General features: G+C 39.4%; 1 protein-coding gene across 1 annotated transcript in view; it reads right to left on the reverse strand.

The window, feature by feature from the left end:
* Positions 1-21,777, reverse strand: part of CCDC13 (coiled-coil domain containing 13) — a 244,721-nt gene that overhangs the window by 206,577 nt on the left and 16,367 nt on the right. Inside the window, exons 2-3 of the mRNA XM_085628796.1 lie at positions 11,975-12,204; positions 6,930-7,078 (exon numbers count right to left, since the gene is read on the reverse strand). Of these exons, the coding sequence (XP_085484922.1) occupies positions 6,930-7,078; positions 11,975-12,204 (379 nt within the window). The remainder of the gene's footprint in view (positions 1-6,929; positions 7,079-11,974; positions 12,205-21,777) is intronic.

Genomic DNA, 21,777 nt, shown 5'->3' on the forward strand with positions numbered 1-21,777 from the left:
AGTCCCACACTGTGGGACTGCTGAGAGGTCTTTGTAGGCCACACACCCTTTCTCCACCACTCTGCAAACACACCTCCTGGCACACTGCTGGTTGGGGGAAGAAGTCCCCCTGGATGCTGCGGGTCCTTGGGGGCCAGCAAGCCCTTCAGTTACCTCCAGTAAGTCCCACACAGCGGAATTGCTGACAGGTGTTCAGAGGCCAAACCCCTGTTCTCCACCACTCTGCAAACAAGACTACTAGTTCAAAAACTATAGAAATTCAATTAAAAAACCAAATGTTACAGGGGCGTTATAGTTGGGAAATAGAATTAAAAAAATTTAGAAATCATTGAAGAAAACAAAATTTACAGGGACTTTATAGTTAGGCTCAGATTTCACTTGTACAATACATACACACACACACACACACATATATATATATATATATATAAATATATATATATCAAATAAACCACGATGTCCCTGCACCTCCTCCATGGCAAACAGGGACACCACGAATCCCAAAGATAAGGCACGGATGGATTTTATTTACAGAGCTGCAAAAATCTGACGCGTTTCGGGCGGTTGCCCTTGCTCACAGAGCGTCAGTACATAGTCCGCCATTTTTTTTAATATGCTTTGTGTTCACCACGTGGGATAATAAACATAGAAAAAATACTGTATACACAAATATATTATTGACATCTGGCTCAGTCTTTTTTCTGTTTGAATGTAAATGTGTCACAAATTCATTTCACTGGAGTCTGACAATAAAAGAGACATATATATCAAAAATGAAAATATAAATATGACGAATAATAAGCATGAATGCAAATACTTTTTCTAGCCACCTGTTTCATAATGTAAACAAAACAGGAGCAATTTGTTATTATTTTCATTTGTAATCTTTTTTATATACCAATACATGACAATTGATATATAAAAAGGACAAATGTGCAAATCCAATGCAAATTCGTGTGCAAATGTTGCAAATAAATATGTGCAAAATAAAGCATATATCTACTACAATCTGTGCAAATTACGCTATGTGCAAATGATCCCTGATCTGAATCAAGCAAAATTTTGTAAACAATTTACAAAAAATATATGTGCAAATAACGCAAGCAATGAATTGACCTCATAACAATAGCCAATATTGTCTCTCATAACAATAAGCATTCAATAAGCGGCTTGAATGCTGCTGAGTTCTTTTTCGTCCTTAGATTGAAAGTTCTTGTTCTCTGTATTGACCCCAACATAAGATATATTAAATATAGAATGACTGAACCATATTCTATGAAAACATCTTATCAAATATATAACCATAAGATACAGTTCACGTGAATTTGACAAAAATCCCAAAAGTGTAAAAATAATATCTATTGTATAAATAATCAAATTAAGAAAAGATTAAAATCGACGATGCTGCAGGGAAGCAGCTTAAATGATTGGTGCAGAAAAATTATTCTCTCATGTATTATTATAAATAAATACCATGTTATAGAAAATTATACAAATCCTCCGTGGTATTTAACCCATTGGGAAACTTACTGTCCAATTCTAAAATCATTTTTGATTCCAACCTCCTCAGCATCTTATCCCTGTCTCCTCCTCTGTGTGGTTTTGGAATTGCTGCTATTACAAAATACCTGAGACATTGCAAGTCATTATTGTGGACTGACTTAAAGTGTCTTGCAACAGGATATGAGCTGTCGTTATTTACGATTGCTCGAAGATGCTGGAGGATTCTGACATGCACCTGTAGCTTAGTGCTGCCATCATATCTTAAGCCACAGGTGCATGTCAGAACATAAACTGCATATTCTGTTTTGCAGTTGTAGGTTCCCTCGATTTTGATCATGTCTGGACAGAAAGGGGTGGCATATTGTGTGGTATTTGTTACAAACTTGCAAGCCCTGCAGCTGGAACATTTGACAAACCCCGGCCGGGGCTGCAACCACATAGAGTCTTTGCTCAATTCCGGAAAGCTTTTGGTAATTTGAGCTCTCATTGAGGGTCCTTTCCATAGGTGATAGTTGGAGCTTTGGGGAGTCTAGGGGCTAAGACCCCATTGGTCAGGAGTATAGGCCAACTTTGTGTAATAATGGACCTGATCTTCCTTTCTTGACGGTTGTAAATTGTAACAAATCTGGGAACAACATCCGTACCCTTGAGTAATGGATCTGTGTCATGTACGGTTGTTGTGTCGTTGTCTAATAAAGCATCTCTGGGTTTAGCTTTCATTTTCTTCACAGCCTGATTTAGAATGGCATCTTTGTAACCTCTCTGTTTGAATCTATCGAGGGCCAGTGTGGTACAATATGCTAAATCCTCTTCTGTGCTGCAGATGCGTTTGAGCCTTAATAGTTCACCATACGGTATATTATTGATGACATGTTTGGGGTGCGTACTGCTGGCATGTAAGATAGAATTGCCCTCAGTGCTTTTTCTATGAAGAGTGGTTGCTATTTGTCCTTCACGTATGTAAATATTGACATCTAAATAGTCAACTTGTTGTCTATTTATGTTGGAAGTAAATTTTTAATTTTCGTGATTGATATTGATGTTTTCGACATATTCAATTGCATATATATATTGCATGAGGTCTGATGGGAAGAGTCAGATAACTTTAGATGTAGCCTAGTTGTACACGAGTATTGCACATCAAGAGGGCTCTTAGACATTTTTTGGGAAGCAGACCAATAAAAGTGAACATGCAGAAATGCTGATTAGAATAGCCAAACTATGTCTAGAGAACAACTTCTTCCTTTTTGGAAATGATTCATACAGGCAGCTAAGGGGTACGGCCATGGGCACCTGCTTCTCCCCCAGCTATGCGAATCTACACATGGGCTGGTGGGAGGAGCAGGTGCTGATGGTGGACTTCAAAACAGAGTGGCAAGATAAAATCAATATTTGGTGTTGTTTTATCGATGATTTATTTATTTATGGCAAGGGTCATCTGAAAAGGCAAGAGACTTCATAACAGCTCTGAAGAACAATGAGTTAAATCTAACTTTTACTAGTACTATCTGCAAATCCCAAGTATATTTTTTAAATCTGGAAGTTTTTATTAAAGAAGGGAAATTGCGCAAACGCACTTTTAGAAAACCCACTGCGGGAAACTCCATCCTCCAATCAAGTAGTTTCCATCCCCAAAAATTAAAACAGAGTATCCCATATGCGGAATTACTCCGCATGAAGAGAAACTGTAGCGAGGTTACCTCTCTAGAACAAGCTCAAAGTGACTTAACAGTAAGAATTAAAGAGAGAGGCTACAGTCAGAGAGTGCTAAACCAAGCATTAGTGACAATGGATGGGATACCTAGAGAACACATCTTGTTTAAAAAAGTGAGAAACGCAAAAGGAAACACAACGCAGGAAGTGAGAATGATAACAGGTTACAATGCCTACCATGCAAGAGTGAGAGACTGCATGAGCAGGCATTGGCACCTGGTAAAAGGGGACCCAGTGTTGAGTACTCAGGTTCCACGAAAACCCCTCAGCACCTTCAAACCAGCTACTTTGATGAGGCAGCAATTGGTGAGAAACAGCCCAGAAGTAATTGAGTAACATATGAGTAACAAACCAAGGCCAGGTAAATAAACTATTTAGGGCCAGATGTTTGTAGATATGGACACAAAATACTGTAAGTATTTTTGCAACCACTAAATTATTTTGAAAACCTATCTATGCATTAATAGTTTGCCTAGCAAAATAAGGATTCGGAGTGGATTGCAATCTGAATTACCTCTTTACTGTTCATGAGGTAGGTCGCAATTTTTAAATAAACTTTTTTATGCAGACCATTTGCCTGAAAGAAAACTGATCTGCATTTAAAAAAAATTTAATTTAAAAAAAAAGTTTTTTTGCGAAAAAATAGTTTGTTTGGGAGTAGACAGACTCCCAAACAATTTGGAAAGGATGCCCTAAAACCTTTCCTTCCAAACTGCGATTTAGAATTCATTTCTAAACCCATTTTGTGATTTGTTAAACATTTACTCAATCGCTCATTGAGCTTAGTACATAATAAAAAGGCATTTAGTAGTTGCATACCCTGTGATGTTGTGAATCGCAAGGTTTGGGACTGCTAAATGGTTTAGTACATCTCGCCCTAGATTTCCTGTAGGAGTTTAGGAATACATAAAGCACTGCTGTTAGAAAACACATTTGCTAGGAAGTTGAAGGGAATGCTTGGATTATAGCCATTAAGAGGAGTTGAAAGGGAGATGATTAATCTGTGGTGTGCTTGCCCATACAGCTTTATGGGCACGCTTGAGGGCTTAATTCTGAACACTGAAGAACTTTTTTGAAACCGGCATACTATTTCAGTCTGCACTATCGTCTTAGATTAGCCCAGAGGAGTATTTTTCCTCTCACCACCATGCTACTGTTTGTTAGGTATCAGGTGCTTCAATTGGGTGTATTGTTTTTGGGAGGACCAGCAGTTGGCAGGAACTTTTTCCTGACCGCAAAAGCCATCTCAAAAAGAAGGCTTTCCACAAAAACGCAACACATTCTGTAGCATAACCAAATACTTGAAAAATGGCCTAAAGAAAATGTGAATGCATTGCAATTTCTGTCAAGCATTACTCAAAAGAATATTTTTCTGTGTTCAAAGAATGATACATGAACCATAAAAAATATGATTTTACAACTTTGTTGTGACCAGGCTGGATGGATGTCACGCTAACCACATGTTCACTTTTGATAGACTGCGCATTAAGAAATTTAAAAAAACATTTATCTTTATGGCATCATCAGGCTACTGTACTAGGTGTTTCTGTAATGAACATGATGAAAAACAAGCTTTGGCAAAGCCAATATGTCTGGCTCCAAAGTGCTAATGCATGCAAACAGCATTTGTGCAGGGCTGTAATTCTAAACATAATAAGCAAAGAAATCAGGTTAAATTATTTTCCAATGCTTGTAAACAAAGCCCCATTGAAATTTACAATAATTAATAATGGGGATTATATGTTATCAAAAACTTGCATGGCAACCAAAGTATCTTGATAGAATATGGTTAATAGATTTCATGTAAAAAATTGTGTTGTTCATGTTGTTGTTGAGATATTTTATTAATTGGAGAAATAAAATCTGAGCAGTATGGTCCCTAAATACAAATATGTCAGACTTGTCTGCAGCTTGACCTACCACATTGGAATATCCTGATGTATAAACTTATAGTTTACAAGCGTGTCTTTGCCTGATTATGTAATTTATTAAACTTTCAATTTAAATCCTCTCAGTAAACTCAAAACAAAATTTAAAAGAATGCCAAGTAGCTATCTCCCACTATTGAGTCACCTTTAAATTTGTTTCTCGGACATAGGCTGACTACATGTATTTCTATTTCTAGACGTATAAAGTCACAGCACTTGTGATTGGAAAAAACTACAAAGAATCCATTGCTCAATGTTTGTTGTGTTATAGAACAGAAATCAGACAAGCCATGAATGAACATCGGTCAAAAATATATATATATTTAAATTGTGAAATCTGTATCCCGACAAAAGACAATATTGCAGTTTCTAGGAATACAACAGGTAACACAGGAAAACCAAACAGTTACCAATGGAGGTTTTTAGGTAAATGGAAGGGTAAATGGATGGTTAGGCGAGGTAGTATGGCACATTTAACTGCTGAAACGTCGTGCTACCAAGAGCACCAAAATATCGAGAAGTTTAGTGCATATAGGTAAGTGTAGATTTACTATTCTGAACTCCACATTCAAGTACCATGAAGATTAATAAATCTTCAAGGTACGTGAATGTGGAGTTAAGTAATAATGTAAACCTATACTTACCTATATATACGTACCTTGTTGATATGTTGGTTCTTCATAATTTGTCCACCATATTTTGGCAGCACGATATTCTGGAGTAGATATTAAGGTGGAATACCTTATTTGAAATTACCAATGCAAATTCAGTTTATTAAAATGTGTTCATCTGGTATATCCTAAGGAAGAAGAGAGACTGGTGAAACTCTCACTTTGTTTTCATGTAATTATCAACTCTAGATAACTTACCTGAACAATTCATTCATCATCACCTGTGAACCAATGGGTGGAACAAACATTAAATGAAGGAAGGTGGATGCCATATAATGCATATATTACACAGGAAGGTCACACACCATGACTAAGAAAAAGCAGACCAAAAATTATTTTTGTAGCCAATGTGACTGAAGTTTCCAAGGTCAGGGTTTTAATTTGGATCAGACACTGGTATTCTACTGAGTTACAATTCCAAATGCATGATTGCTGTTCTAAAAGCAAAGCAAATTCACTGCATGAAATTACCCTGCACTGCAGTTTATCAGGATTGTGTGCTTATGAATATACTTAGAGACAGTATTTAGCCAAATTACTGCTGAACTGTGCTGCATTTATGAGGAAAAAATTAATCTACCACTATCCCTGAGCTAGGTATGGCATTGGACTACTAAAAACAGTCATTACAACTGACCTTAAATAGCCTTGGTATAAGTTCATAGGAAAGGCATGAAAAACGGACTTCTGAAACAAATTAAATGAATAAAAAACTGGGGTGTCGCAGGAAAGAAACTTTCACGCAGTTATTTCAAACGGATGCCTGGAAGGGTACAAATATGCTTAGATATAGGTTAACAGCAAGAGAATACAAGCAAAGGAAGATATCAGATCAGGGGTAAAATAAAATAGATCATTTTCTCTGCTAATTTCCAACTCACAAATACAAATGCAAACTGATCATTTCTATGCAGTGAGGGTAAACTGTGAAGTCTAAAACTGTGGCACAAGTTAAAATAAGGGGGTTCACATCACAGCTATTGTGTGGTTTGTGTTTTAGTCTGTCCCATACATGCAGGTTGTTTGCAACTGGCAATGCAAGAAACAGATTGCCAGAAGACACCCTCCCAAATGAACACCTAAACATGACGGGGATTGCAAGATCTGTCTCTACCTGCCAGAGCAAATTTGTCTTCCTCCACTCTCTTTTTTAGATGCCGAATTTCAAAGTCTTTCTCCTGCAGCAGTTTGTAAAGTCTACCATTTTCATCTTTAACTTCTCGCAGCTGTTCTTGTAGTTGTTCATTCTCATCTTCCAGTAACCTGTAATATTAAGGAACTGTCAGCAGAAACCTCCATCAGGATTTGGTAAGATGCAGAGTAATTAAACAAACACATACATGGATATATTTATTTTTCTTGTCAAGAAGCAAGGAGCCCTGGACTGTGCAAATGAAGGAGATAATATACATCAATTAAAGTGCTTGTGCTAAGCACATGCAAATATTTAATTTAATTTATAGAGTATGAAGTCAGTAGCCCAGCACCTACATTGTTTGGGAAGGGATATTGAGACCAGTTTTCATGGACGTAAGCTGATACCTAAGATGTATGCAACCTGGTCTAACAGAACGTACTAGTGCTTGTGTGTGATTTAATGGCACCAACAGTGAATGTGTGAAAGAGAATCCTGACCCCTGGCCAGTGACACACATTATATTTTGCATTCACCAGGCACAAGATAAGGAATGTGTAAATTGATTCTACACTATCTCTTAGCACCAATGTGAGAGGACATTTATTCGAAGTGACACGATGTGGTCTACATGTTGAAAATACATCCCTCAATCAATTCAATATCAGATGGAACTAAACGGGACCCTATCCATATCTAGCCCCATCTTCTTTAATAGTTTCCACTCCAGCTTCTCAGAGAACAATTAATTTGAAACTGCAATTTCCCCGTTTCTTCTACTAGGGAACAGAACTGTGCAGATAGAGGTACAAAGATCAAGAGTTACGAAACTTCCAGATAAACATTAGTTACCTGAGCTCAGGAATAGATTGTGAACCAAGATAACTGGAGCCAGCATTGCTCAAGAACTACGCGGTCATTACTTCATATTACCATTACTATGCATATTTTAGTTCACAGATGCCATTACTTAGCATGCATTTACTTAGCATGCATTTACTACGCATGTTCCATTACTTAGCATGCACTTACTACACATAATGGAGTTAATGAGCAAATTAAAGTTTTGGGGTACAGGGGTATTTTTAGGAGTCAGGGTGGGTTAGGGTTTTGGGGGTGTAGGGGGTATTTTTAGGGTTCAGGGTGCATTTAAGGTTTTGAGGTGCTAGGGAATTTTTGGGGTTCAGGGTGGGTTTAGGTTTTGGGGTGCTGGGGTAATTTTAGGTGTCAGGGTGGGTTAGGGTTTTGGGATGTAGGGGGTAATTTTAGGATTCAGGGTGCGTTTAGGTTTTGGGTTACTGGGATATTTTTAGGGGTCAGGGTGAGATAGGGTTTTGGGGTGCTGGGGTAATTTTAGGGTTCAGGGTGCGTGCCTGGGGATAGGTTACTATTTCAATTAATTTTTTGTTTTAAAGTACCAATAACGCGTTGTAACGGTATGCCTAATAATTAACTGCGAAGTAAAAGCATTTTTAAAGTATTTATATATTTGCGAAGTAAAAGCATGCACACTAAAATCACGCGTAGTTAAGGTGTTTGCGAAGTAAAAACTGTGAAGTAAATACCTGCGGAGTAACGGTATGCTAAGTAACATCATATATTCTTGCTCAAGACCAAGGGCCATATGTAGGTAAATTACATTTACCGATTCTTAAATACCGAATTTTACCGATTCGCTATTTATGAATCGGTAAATGTAATGTAGGTAAAATATTACTGAATCGGTAAATGTCGGTATTTTAGAATCGGTATTTACCGATTAGGTAATGGCAACTGGCTTCCCATTCATTCCTATGGGCCTGGAGGCCCATAGGAATGAATGGGAAGCCAGTTGCCATTACCGAATCGGTAAATACCGAATCGGTAATGGGGGAGGCATCATCATGGGTGGCAGGGTGTCACATTGACACCCTGTTGCACCCCTGATTTGTCCATGTGTGCACATGTGGCGCACATACATGCCCTAAGGGCATGTATGTCTGCCACATTGCACACTTCAAAGTGCACAAAAATGCTTTATCAAAGCTATTCGTCATTTACCATCACCTTTTAGTTGGTGGTAAATAACTAATCCCCACACCAACGACACACTCCCCCTACATCTCATTTCAGGATTCGGTATTTACCGAATCGGTAATTTTACCGATTCGGTAAATTACCGAATCCTGAAATGTGCCCCCTACATACCAAAAGCCTAAATACCGGTCGGTAACGGGATATTTACCCAAAATCGGCCGTTACCGACCGGTATTAGGCTTCCTACATATGGCCCCAAGTCTCTTAATTTGTTAGAAGGAGGGAAAACAGAGCTAAAGCATGGATTGCTTTGAGTGCCTGTTCCATAAAAAAGGTTGGCGGAAAGGCCGGGGACGGGCCGCAAACAGGGCCGCAGGGCGTTGTAGCCAGTGGGGTGTGTGCATGTGGGCACATGTTGTGCCCTATCTCTTCTTGCACTGTCGTGAGTGCGCTGTGTAACATGCACAACATGGTGCACAGTGCGCCAATGTACAAGAGGCGATGCCACAGTGGCTATGAGCCGAATCGTGCCACCGCCGTGGCACCGCAGTCTCAACACTGCCAGCCCGGGGTTTAACTGGTAATGCGGCGGCGGGGATACCCCCAGCTTGTCATAGAGTCATAATCGGGCCACAAGTCCTCAGAAACAACCCAAATGATTTAAAATACGTATTCTATTTCTTCACCCAATCCCTCATAAAGTGCTGATCTGCAAGTCTAGATCTCAAAGTGATAAAGACCCTAGTGTAAGTACAGTATACTTATCCAAACGACATTGTATATCTTCTGTGGAATTGAAGGTTCAGCTAGTCCACCTTAAGGGGGCCCATAAAATTCCAACCACGGTAAGTATCAAATAATCAAGACAGTATTGACTCCTCTGAGTAATGGAGTATGGTCCTCTTTGAATTGTATTTTATACAAGGTCAGATCAGCTAAATAAAACAATTTGGCCCCGCTGTGCCTACCCAAAACTTGGCTGAATGATTCTCCTAGCTAATAATAGCCCTACATACTCTCCCTGATTATGCTTTCACTCAGCTTTATTGAATTCAGAAAGTCAGAAAAACATGATTACCTGATCTACGTTCAGAGAAGGCCCCCTGTATATGTTGAGCGAACCCATTTCAGAGCTTAGACCATCTACTGTTTTCACAGATCCCAAAGTAACCTCTCTCATCAAACACATCTGTTCATCTTTGATTCCTTTGTGAAACTTAAAGAAAATTAACGCCTCACTCTTGCAAAGAACTTTCAGGAAATTCTCAAAAATATCCTGGCTACTCTTCTGCTAAAAAAAGCTGGTTGCTTATCAAGAAGAAATTAGCAAAAGTCTAGGAAAGCTTTGTGGAGAAACCTTCACTGCAACTTTGAAGAAGAAAATGCTTGATGAGGTCCTATGAGGTTTTCAACTGGGCTGCAGCACGGACACTGCAATGCTACAATTCACAGACAATGCATTTGATATCTTAGGAAAAGGTGACTCTTGCCTCCACATCCCCCTACTCAAACTGTTCCACATAATACCATGGTAACCAATGCCAATGCAAAAAAAAAAGAGAAAATCAAAAACCCACCACTCTAACCCCTCCTCTACTCTACAGGACCTAAAGGATGGAATTACTTGGCTTTTATCTAAAAAAAATGTCAACACATACAAATTCTATGGCGGTGACACTTTGTTCTATTTGAACACTTCCTCTCCAAATCACACTTGTTCTGATGTCACAACACTCCCTCAAATTAAGCCCCTCAAAAACAAAATTCTTACAGATGAAGCCACCCAACTATTCCATGTCCATGCAGACTTTAGAGAATGTATGGAATACACAGGAGAGCCCACAGTCTGTGATGGAATAAATCCCTGGGCTTCATTTCGGACAATAATCTCAACCTCCAAATTCATATTAGGTCACAGTTTCAAATCAGACTCCTGTGTGAAGTGAAAGCTTTCTGCTGGATGAAGAATTTAAACAAATGGTTCAATTCATACTCTTATCAAGACTGGACGTTACTATCGAAATTGTAAGTGCTGGTAATTATAAAGTGTTTGAACTACGAAGCACAATGTTTTCTGTTTTCATGCATAGCCCCCTACATTCTCTCGAATTAGCTATACATTAAGGCAAACTCTTGCATCCTCCATTAGAGCATGAGTGCTGTACAAAACTATTAAATAAAAACTAAACTAAAGTAACTCCCTACTGAATGAAACACTAAAGTTAAATCTCACTCTCCTCAGGGCAGACTAACAAACAGCAAGCTGCCAGGATGGTCAATGCCTCCAGTAAAGATGACTACAGTATTCTAAACGTGACCACTCTGAAGTGGCACCCAATTGATGCCAGCAGTACATTTTCACCTGATTTATCTACAAAAGTCTACAATGTGGAACTCTGACTTATCTAGCACCTAAATTGGTTGTCCTTTACGATTAGCGGTCACCACAGAGCTTGCTCGAACAGCCATGTAAAAAGAAGATAAACCGTAAGCAAGTTTTCTCATGAAGTGTAGTCAAGATGGGGAAATCAATCAGCCTACCATCAAAACAAACCCCATATACAAAGTCTTCAAATGTGAAACTAAACACCTGTTGTACCAACGGCATCTCCTCATTTGATTATTAAACATGAATGATCAATGTGAGAGAAGTTATGTCTACTTTTGCTTCAACACCATATTTCTCCTATGACAGTACGAATGTGTAATATAAATTATAATTATATATATAAATTAGTTATAACCTAGTTCTTTTTTACCATCTGTCTCCCCCCGATACTAGTGTTTTCCTGCTATTATCCTATTAATTGATCATCAATTCTATTTTCATGTAATCCCCTGCCTTTTAAAAATGTATTCTCTCTGCACATTGCAATGTGGTCTATTACTCAGTATGGTCTAGGCTGCACTATATAAAATAACAAATGGAAAATAATTACATTGTTCTAGGCATCTGAATCTTGCTCATTGATTTTCATGAAGTACAGCATAACCCAAGACTTTCTCACCTTTTGCCTATATCACTGGAAGAGTCTGTACCCAACTGAAACAGATGGAGTTCATCTTGAACCCCGAAAGCGTTGGTCCTTGTGCGTGAATCGACCTTCTGATCAGGTGTTTGCTGCTTCTCTTTCTTCTTCTCTTGCAACCTCTGAAGCCTTCTCTGCTGCTGTTCTTGTAGAGCCTTAAACTGAAGCCTCAGGTTTTCATTCACACTATCATCTGACTCCATTGATATCTGAAAACATTCAAACAAAATCCAGAGACCTAGTTTATGAAAAATATTGAAGGTATTCTAAATCCACTGGCTTATTTGCAATGAGCAAATCTGAAAACGCATATTTTTTTATTTTTCTGTACGATTATTTGTATATCTTTTTATGCATTTATCTGGTTTGTTTCCACCCATGATTTAGACATATCAATGAACAATAATGTCCAAATGAGAGGCACTGTCATTTCCCAAAATGGTGCTTGATGTATTAGTCTAAAAATGTGGGGTAAAGGCAAATTTATATCATGCACAGAACGTTTATTCGCCATGTTAGCTGAGTTCAAGGATCCAAAAGTCCAAGTATTGATACCTTTTAATGAATTTTTTCATTTTCAATTTAATAACACTGCCCAAAGAAATCTTAGAGCAGTGAAATAGTACTCATGCATATCTCATCTTGTACAGTTTCCATAAGGATGTATAGTAATGCAAGACTTGCTGAACTGATGCTCGTGTGATTTTTATACACTTTCAGCGAATCTCCAACCACTGAGACAACCAGGGGTGGGATGTCGACGTTTTGACCCATGACAACTTGTCAGGTCTTAGCAGGACCTTTGCCATCCGACTAATATAACAAAATAAGTGTGATTAAACAGTCCCTCAAAATATATGGTCACCATCATTACATAAGGTTTTCCCAAAATTCAACACCTCACACGGGTCGCTGCTACCGTTTGTGTTTCCCATCATTTAATGCGCTTGTTGAGAAAGAAACGCAACTCCAGCAAAAACAGAATAACATCGGCGGCCCCTCCTTTGGTTGTCTAGTGCTTGGAGGCTCGCTGAGAGGGACTGTATACAAATTGATATTATCTCTGTGGACAACTGATGTAAATCATTTCTTCAACCTTGGGATTTGTACCGTGTCTCTGTATTTATGTTCCCTGTATGAGCGCTGCATTGTCTGCACTAACATCACTGCTATAGATATAAACTGTTTTACCATCTCAATATAAGGTTCAGGGTTTTTATTAGAGATTTAGGTCTTAGAATGAGATCTACAATATACAAAATTACATCGATTAACACAACAGCATTAATTCATTAACTTGGCGATTTATCATCTCCACTGCAGCTTTTGTTGGTATTTTGTAATAAGTAGCTTTAAAAATTTGTCGATAAATGTTTAAAATGGAACAAACAAATATAAAATGTACATCAATATAACATAAGGTGCATATTCTCTCCTCCAAAACTACATTCTGCCAAGCATCTATCATAGCTTTTAACGGTAAACATTTCAACCTACATAGCATTATGCATCTTTGCACCCTGTGTTCAAGGTAGCAATTCAAATACGCTTGAGGGACTGCTGCCTGACACGATTGAATAATACAATGGAAATTAAATTATACTCTACACATCTATCATTTTTCATCGAATAATTTTTCAAGCCGTGCTTTAAATGATTTTTGAGGTGAATATTGCTCATACTCAGGATATCTAATCTAGTCAAAGAAAAGTGTTGAAGTGCAGTTAAAATATTAGTTACAAATTATCTAGCCTCTATCTTAGGAAGGAAACATTCTGAAGCCATAAGACTCCTGAAAGACTTTTCTTTAGCATGTTGTATACAATAGTTCCATCATAAAATAGCCGCTGGTCCTCTTATAAAATACTAATTCCAACCTTAGGGCTTCTGTTGTGACCACAGAATTTAAAGTGTAAATAATGTGAAGAATCTTCCTCTCCACCTTATACATAAAGTGCTATTGATTCATATTTATTGTCTCTATGGCGTATAAAAGAGTCGTCAGAATCTTCATTTTATACACTGTTAAGAGACTATTAAAGTGCCTGTGACCTTTTGCTCCGTAAAGTGCCTTTAATGCATTTCCACGGACAAACACCTTATTTGATATATGTGCAATATGTTCGACGTCAGCCAAGTTTGCCGGCATAATTATTCAAGGATAAGGGTAAGATGCTACTACTTATATGGCAAAATTATTATAAGACCACTTCTGCTTTGAATTGATCCAACACCCCTTTGGACGAAAACTCATGCCCTTAGTTTTATTTATATGTACCTTCAGGAACTGAGCGTCAGAATAAAATGACAAGGTGTCAAGACATTTCTGAAGACCTTTAAGAGTAGGTCCAGCAGGACAATATTGTCCGAATAAAGGAGTGTACCTAAAGGATAAGAGCCTCATTTTGGGGCATCATCAGCTATCTTTCTCAACACATCGAGCAGATCAGTAAAAAAATAGTGAAAAAAGAGGGCGCCAGCAGGCATCCCTGGCAGGGATTTTTAGAGTCATACCCTGCCTACCTCCTAACATAACATGACACCACATAGCGGTGTGAAGAGCAATGATGAGTTTTAGAAGACTCCCTGGAATTCCCATGGCATTTAACTTCCTCCAAAGGGTCTGACTACCTACGCAATCAAAAGCAGTTGAGTAATCAATATATGCTACACAGACAGGCATTCCCCTCCGTTTCATATATTTCTCCAACAGAAGATTTATTACAGTTATATTATTCAGAGTCGAGTGGCCTGATTTAAAACCTGCCTGCTCCAGCGATACAATATTTTTTTCCTACTCCCATTGTAGTAGATTAGATAAAACACATTTAGAAAAGATCTTTCCTGTGGCGTCCAACAGGGTTAACTGCCTATAAATGGTGGGTGTGTTTAAGGGGCTTCTTTTTATGTAACGGCAAAAAAACACTACCCCTCCATGAACTAGAGATCACCCCAGTATAATAACAGTAGCAGAAAAGTGCCACTAGGTAGGATGCCCATAGGTCCGGATCCAATTCGATGACAGTGATAGGTAATTGGTCTGGACCTCTTGCACCGGTATTCCCAGCAGCCTTAGAATAATGCAATATCTCATGTGTAGAAGGAGAAGAAATTGGGAAAACAACTCCCGACTGATGCCACACCTAGAGACTCTGTAACACTGCTACTGTCTGTAGGAAAGTAGGATCTGCTTTAATGGTTACCCCCACTTTTTGCTTGGTGTCAGTATGTCTTTGACCTAGTCTGCTAGGGATCCTTCTGACCAGGACCCCAGTCACTGTGCTTTTTCCCTAAATTGACCATGGTAAGTACTTTTTTATATCCACAATTGGCCACTGGTGTACCCTTGTAAGTTCCTAGTATATGGTACTAAGGTACCCAGGGTATAGGTACACCAGGGGTCTCCAATGGGCTGAAGCATGTACTGTACCACCCATGGGAGTCCACTCAAACTGTGACTACAGGCCTGACATTGAAGCCTGTGTGAGTTGGTGCTTGCACCTATCACGATAGCTGAGGTCACAGCACTTAAAACCTATCCATCACCCCTACGGCAGGCTCTTCAGTCCTGAGTGCAGGGTGCTAGGTTATAGGTGTGAGGGTGCCTCTGCATGAGCAGGACACCCCTACAAACCCCGGGGCCGATACTCCAGGCTTTGTAAGTGCGGTTAGCCATTTTAATACATATAGTGGACATCAGTCATCACGAGATGTCTAACTATATAGTGGCTGCACCAAACCCGGTCATGTTTGGTATCAGACAAGTTGAAATCATGCCCCAAGACCTATTCCAGTGCTGGAAGTATGATCCCATGTACTGGAGGGCTCCCTTGGTGTACCCTCTAGCATTCCCGGTAACAGACTTTCAGGGTCTGATGGCAAGCTAGTGCCGCTGCTGACCACAGACACGATTCTGCCCTTCTGTTGCTGAGCCAAGCTCGAGCAGGGAAAGGTATGACAATAGGTTTACTGTCACAGGGAGGTGTGACCACCTCCCAGACAGGAATTAGTGTATTTGACTGGGGTGGGGGTGCTTGCCAGCACCACCAGACTGCTTTGAAGGGCAAATTCAGTGCCCTCCTTGCATACTCTAGTTTGAGCTAGTTCAGGGCACCCTTGGCTCCCGCCCTGGTGCGAAACTGAATTACAATTTGAAGAAAATTGGTAAGGAGGAAAAGATAGAGAAATATTTTTAAACAAGGACACCTTTAATTATCCTGTCATATGTGTATATATTCACATTTTCTTTTTGTTATTTTATCGCTGAGCATATAAAAAAACATATATTTACAAACAACACCTCTGAAATAATAACAAACTAACGCTACTGTCCACCATGAAATGTTTCCTATTGTGGAGCCACCTTTAAATAGTGTGGACTACCCAGAAGACTCATACATTGCGTATAGGAAAGTCTCTCTCCAAGGATTCAAAGAAGCAATGTGAGACTGTTACATCCACAAAAAGTTCAATTGATTTGCGGTCCTTCTGTACAACAAAACTGTCGACGCGGTCGCGTTTCAGCCGATCTATTTCTTTTGGCCTCTTCAGGACAAAAACAACAGCAGCACTCTTAGCTACAGCGCCTCGCTCAGGGCATCCTGCATGAAACCAACTTGCTTGTTAGCGGTGGAGCATGGGGGGGTCTACCCCTGGCCCAACTTGCTCGGGTAAGTAGGATAGCGAACACAGACAGACGTTGATTAGACTTCACTGAAGAGAGAAGAGTCATAAGCGTGTACACCACGGCGGATGGAACTTACTACATTGGACCTGAAGTTAGGAGCTAAGTGATAAATTACCCGAGCAAGTTGGGCAGTAACAGGTGCCCGCGGTACCCAAACTGTGGTACGTGGACCCCCAAGGGTCCATGACACATTCCCAGGGGGTCTGCAGGCAGCAGTTTTAAAAACACTGCATAGTTCCTTGTATAACCAGCAGTTTTTGGGCAACAATAAAAGTGTCAAGATAGCTCTGGTGATTAATGTGCCTGCTGGAGAGATATGGAAGTTTTGTCTAGTGGCAGTTTTGACTCAGCTAAGGTAGCACAGATGATTAATATGACTGCAGCAAAGAACATGTACCATCCGTTTCTAAGAAAAGTATTTTATAAGCATAGCTCAGTGGGTTAGCGATTTTGCCGCAGAGATTCTTTTGTTACTGTGCAGTCCATAAGCTACAATCGTAATCTAGCACAGTGAGCTATGAACTGCCATCAAAGAGCTGCATGCAAACTGCATGGTACAAGTTAGAAAGCTCGATTTTTTTTCCCAGTCTTTCATTATCCTAATGCTGCTAAAAAAAGATTTGTTTGGGTAGAAATAATTCCTATTATTAAAGTCAGCACTAGCCACTGTGCTATGTTCTGAATCCTGAGTTTGTGCTTCTCCAGACCCAGCACTCTTAAAAAATGTCTACCTGTATTGATTATGTGAATCCTGCACTTTGTTGCCCCCTTTGCCTTATATAACATTTCCTATACACTGATTTACACACATGTGATTCATTGTCTCTGTATGTGTGTGATGTAAGTGCTCTGACACCCTGCACTGGTATGACAGGTGCTATAAAACAAATTAAATATATGTGATGGGCTATGGAGACAGCAGAGGCACTGTTGGAAGTTGATGAAGAGGGAATCATTAAAGAGCCCAACAAAGATTGTTGTATTCTGGTGCACAGTAAGGTCATTATTTGCAATGCTCTAAAAGATAATACAACTGAATATATAATGACAAATGGTTTGTAGAATGCACCATTTTCCCCCAATTTTTCTTGAGGGGAGATAACCCCTCCAACCACCCTTTGTTGGAGTCAGGCTGGCTCGCTGCACTCGCTACACACAAGGGCTGGTCTGACAACATTTGCCAGGGTTGCTTGGAGTTCCCAGTCTGGCCCTGGCAGGCGCAGTAGCTTTGTACCATGAAAGAAAACTAAAGATTGAAAAGTTAATCGCCAAGATGCAGCACTAACCTTCCCATTAAAATATTTTGATTTTTGCATATTTTTCCAACATAAAATAATTAAATCTTTAGTAATTTGGGTATTTATTTGGGGTGTACTCCAGTAATGACTCAGTGGGAGTCCTCGGGAGTCAAAAGGTTGGGATCCACTGCTGTAGACAGATTACCTCAGGACTAAATACATACAAATGCCAGATGTTTCCCAGGTTATTACAACAACCAGCTAACTATAGTCTATGACACTACTTTAATGGAGTGGATCGCACTAATAAACACCCTAATTCAACACATTTGGGGCCACCAAGTTTTAACCAATTTAACAAACCAGCTAACCAAGCCCATTGAGATACATCAACATTTATTTACTTCAAGCCAGATTTGTAATCATTGCAAGAAAGCACCCTAGAACCTGCTTTGCAAAAAACTAATGTTAATTTTGCATTAATGACCACCTCTTCCTGTGAAACAGAACATTCTTCAATGGGAAAAGAAATTGACAAATAATTTCTCACCCACAGGCAAGACTTTATGTTTGAGAGGGGAGGGTACAATATCAATTCCTAGCGACATAAAAAAAAACTCAGTTGTTCAAAATCAGATTCACAATAACTGCCAACTTAAATGTAACCCTTGTTTTCTTTCTACTTGTCTATCTAATAGTTCCACGAATTCCAGATCACTACTCCTTACCAACTTAAGTTGGTCTACCTCAGCCAAGTGATTCAACAAAAGAGATCAGTTTAAAAAGGTAGACTCATACTCAAATAAGACAATAAAGTCCAAAGTTATGATTTCCTCCATTCTCTTTTGCGCTTTAGTCTGGTATTTTGAGGACCACTTCCCAGAACGTCAGTCTACACGGCAAAAAAGCAGTTGAGGTTGGGTTCAGAACAACGGATAAAGCTACTATTTCTTTTTTTAAGTCTTTCGAGTCCCAGTGTGGAAGTTCTTCAGATTAAAGACATCTTATCAACCTGCTTATCTAAGAGAGTATCTTTTTTGGGCCACAGACTCCAACTTCTTTGGTGGTATTAACCTTCTCAGTCTACTTAAATCACAGAGGTTCTCAGAAGCAACAGTTGTCTGCGGATTCTTAATAACAATAGACGGCATCCTTTTCTCAGGGTCTACTGAGTTCACAATAGAAGGATTTTCCATAGGGAATGTTTACTTTTCTAGCCCCTTTTTGTTTAATATTCTCAAATTTCTTTTAGCTTTCTTCCGATTCTTCGTTTTTTTGGGAGAATTACGACAAAAACCAGTGGCCTTTCCACTGCTACTTCCCTTTTTTTGTTTTAAAAATTGGAAAAGCTTCAGATCCGATGAGTTGCATTGAAGAAAGGCAATCCTTGACCGGAGCTGCCTTTGGAAAAGCTCAGAGATGAATCCTTCTCCATAAAGAGAAGCTCTAGTGAAGATAGATCTACCTCTGGCATGGATTTTGATCGTGATTGTTGGCATTTTCGATAAGGAACAGCCAGCCTGCAGTCCATTATCATTCTTTTGAATAAGGTTGACTTGAACAGACTGCTTACCAACTGGTACTTTGACCCCCCTCAGATTTCATTGGGAATTCTTTCATGATTACTGTTGAGATGTCTAAGATATGATCTGAGCTGTCCGTAGTTTTTTTTCCAAAAGATGCATATGGAGGACAAATTTCTCTCAAGACACTGAAGTGGTCTAAAGAAGCAGACATAGTCACCAGGGAGATTCAATGGCGGATTAAACTATAGTCTGATGCAATAGATAGATTTAGCCCTGATAAAAAACATTGAAACTAGGTGCATGGACTGTCTCTTTCTCCATGGTAATGGTATCACTCTCTCTGAAATACTTTTACTTGACACAGATGAAGCAGCCTTAGATGATGATAACTCCAGTAGAGTGTATTCTATCATTAAGGAGGTGTCTCTGGAGTGGTTAACCTGCTCAATTTTCTGACTTTTCTCCAGGAGAAACTCAGATGGATCTGAACTTGGAAAACCTTAAATTGAATGTTCTATATTAACTGGGACATGATCGTTGTTGAGGAAGAGAAAGGAAGTATCAGGGGTTTTCTTGCCACATAAAGAATCATTAACAATACTCTCACTATCTCCCAAAGGGCCATACAATTCCGATTTTATTTTTGTTGCATTTTTCATAGGTAGCAAATTAGCTTCCGCCTTAAGATATTCATCACCAGTTTTCATGAAATATATCGGAAAAGTTGACTTCTTTAATATGCCCAGATGTGATGCCTTATTCCTTAATGGATTTGATTTGGTCTTTTGACAACAGCTTCAAAAGATTATTCTTCCAGAGCTTAACTTTTTCGCTGTCATAGTGTATGCAGACAAATGTAGAAGGTGTATATATGCAAAAGATAACAGAACTAAATGGTTAAATCCGCTTTTCCAAGATAAAAATAATAGCGCAAGTCACTTAAGAACATAAGGCGTACTGAGAGTTGAACCCAGTTCTAGTCAAGCTCAACTCCACTCGGACTCCTTCCCACCAGCCTCGTATGACCAATTCTCTACTGTGGCTAATGGCAAGAGAGAAGTAATGTGGCTCAGATTCGCTGTCCGCAGAATGTTGGGATAACAGGATCCTTGAAAGGGAGAGACAGACAACCTGCAAGCCTCACCCGCACCCAGGCCGACCGCTTCTACAGATGACTCTCCCCTTTTTCTGCACGTAGTGCACTGCTATAAGATGAAGTCTTTAGAATGGCATACAGCCAACAGCTTACCTTCCCCTTCCTACTGCAACATGAGTTAGAAAATAAGTGAGCACTGCAGCATCCAACATCCATGGTACGGAGACCGCCTCTTAGCAGTGGTGGAAGCTAAAGAGCTGCTTGATAAAGGGCAAAACACCAAATTTTCTGCCTTTACTCCTACTACTGTTTGCTGAATTTGTGTTGTTGGCTTTGGAACTCTGGATACTTTGCAACTACTAAGCAGTGCTAATGTGCTAGTGCTCTCCCTAAAACATGGTAAAAGCGGCCTACACCCAATTTGCATATTTAATTTACTTGTAAGTCCCTAGTAAATAGTACTACAAGACCAAGGGGCTGTAAATTACATGCTAGTAGTGGGCCACAGCACTCCTTTGTGACATCCAATAAAGAAACCTTTTAAAACATCTCAGGCCTGGCACTGCAGCCTGTGGTGCAGTTTAAACTGTCATTTCGACCTGGAAAAATAAGCCTTTTGCCAGGTCTAAACCTTCCTTATTAATACTTATAAGTCACCTTGAGGTAGGCTCTAAAGGCGGATAGGGCAGTGTGCATTGTAGTTAAAGCGTAGCACATGATACTTATGTTTTACATGTCTTGGTAGTGAAAAACTGCCAAAGTAATTTTTCACTGTTGCAAGGCCTATCTCTCCCATGGAACAGGTTACCTTATTACATTTAATAAGTTATAACTTTAGTTTGGGAGCAAATCGAGATCTGCTGTTTACTCTCAATTGAACTGTGATTTCAAATCCTCTTTAATAGTAAAGTCAGATTTTAAGTCACAATTATGAAAATGCCACTTTTATGAAGTTGTCATTTTTCAGTCCTAATGATTTGTGCCTTCTGTCAGTATCCTAGGGGACATGGCTGTGAAGGGCTCTGCTGTTGGGGTTGGTGTATTCCTGCCAGACAGTTACACAAAATGGGCTTAGGTTTGGACAGGATGAACCATCCTGCCAGAATGTCTGGGAGCAGAGTTGTGCCCTGTCACACTTGCACTTCAAAGGGCTTGCCTCCAACACACAGAAAGGAACCTGACACCAGCCTTTAGTAACGTCAGGCTTCTTTGAGCCTTTACAGGGCAAGAAAAGA

This window comes from Triturus cristatus, chromosome 10 (assembly GCF_964204655.1).
Source record: "Triturus cristatus chromosome 10, aTriCri1.1, whole genome shotgun sequence".
Lineage (NCBI taxonomy): Eukaryota > Metazoa > Chordata > Amphibia > Caudata > Salamandridae > Triturus > Triturus cristatus.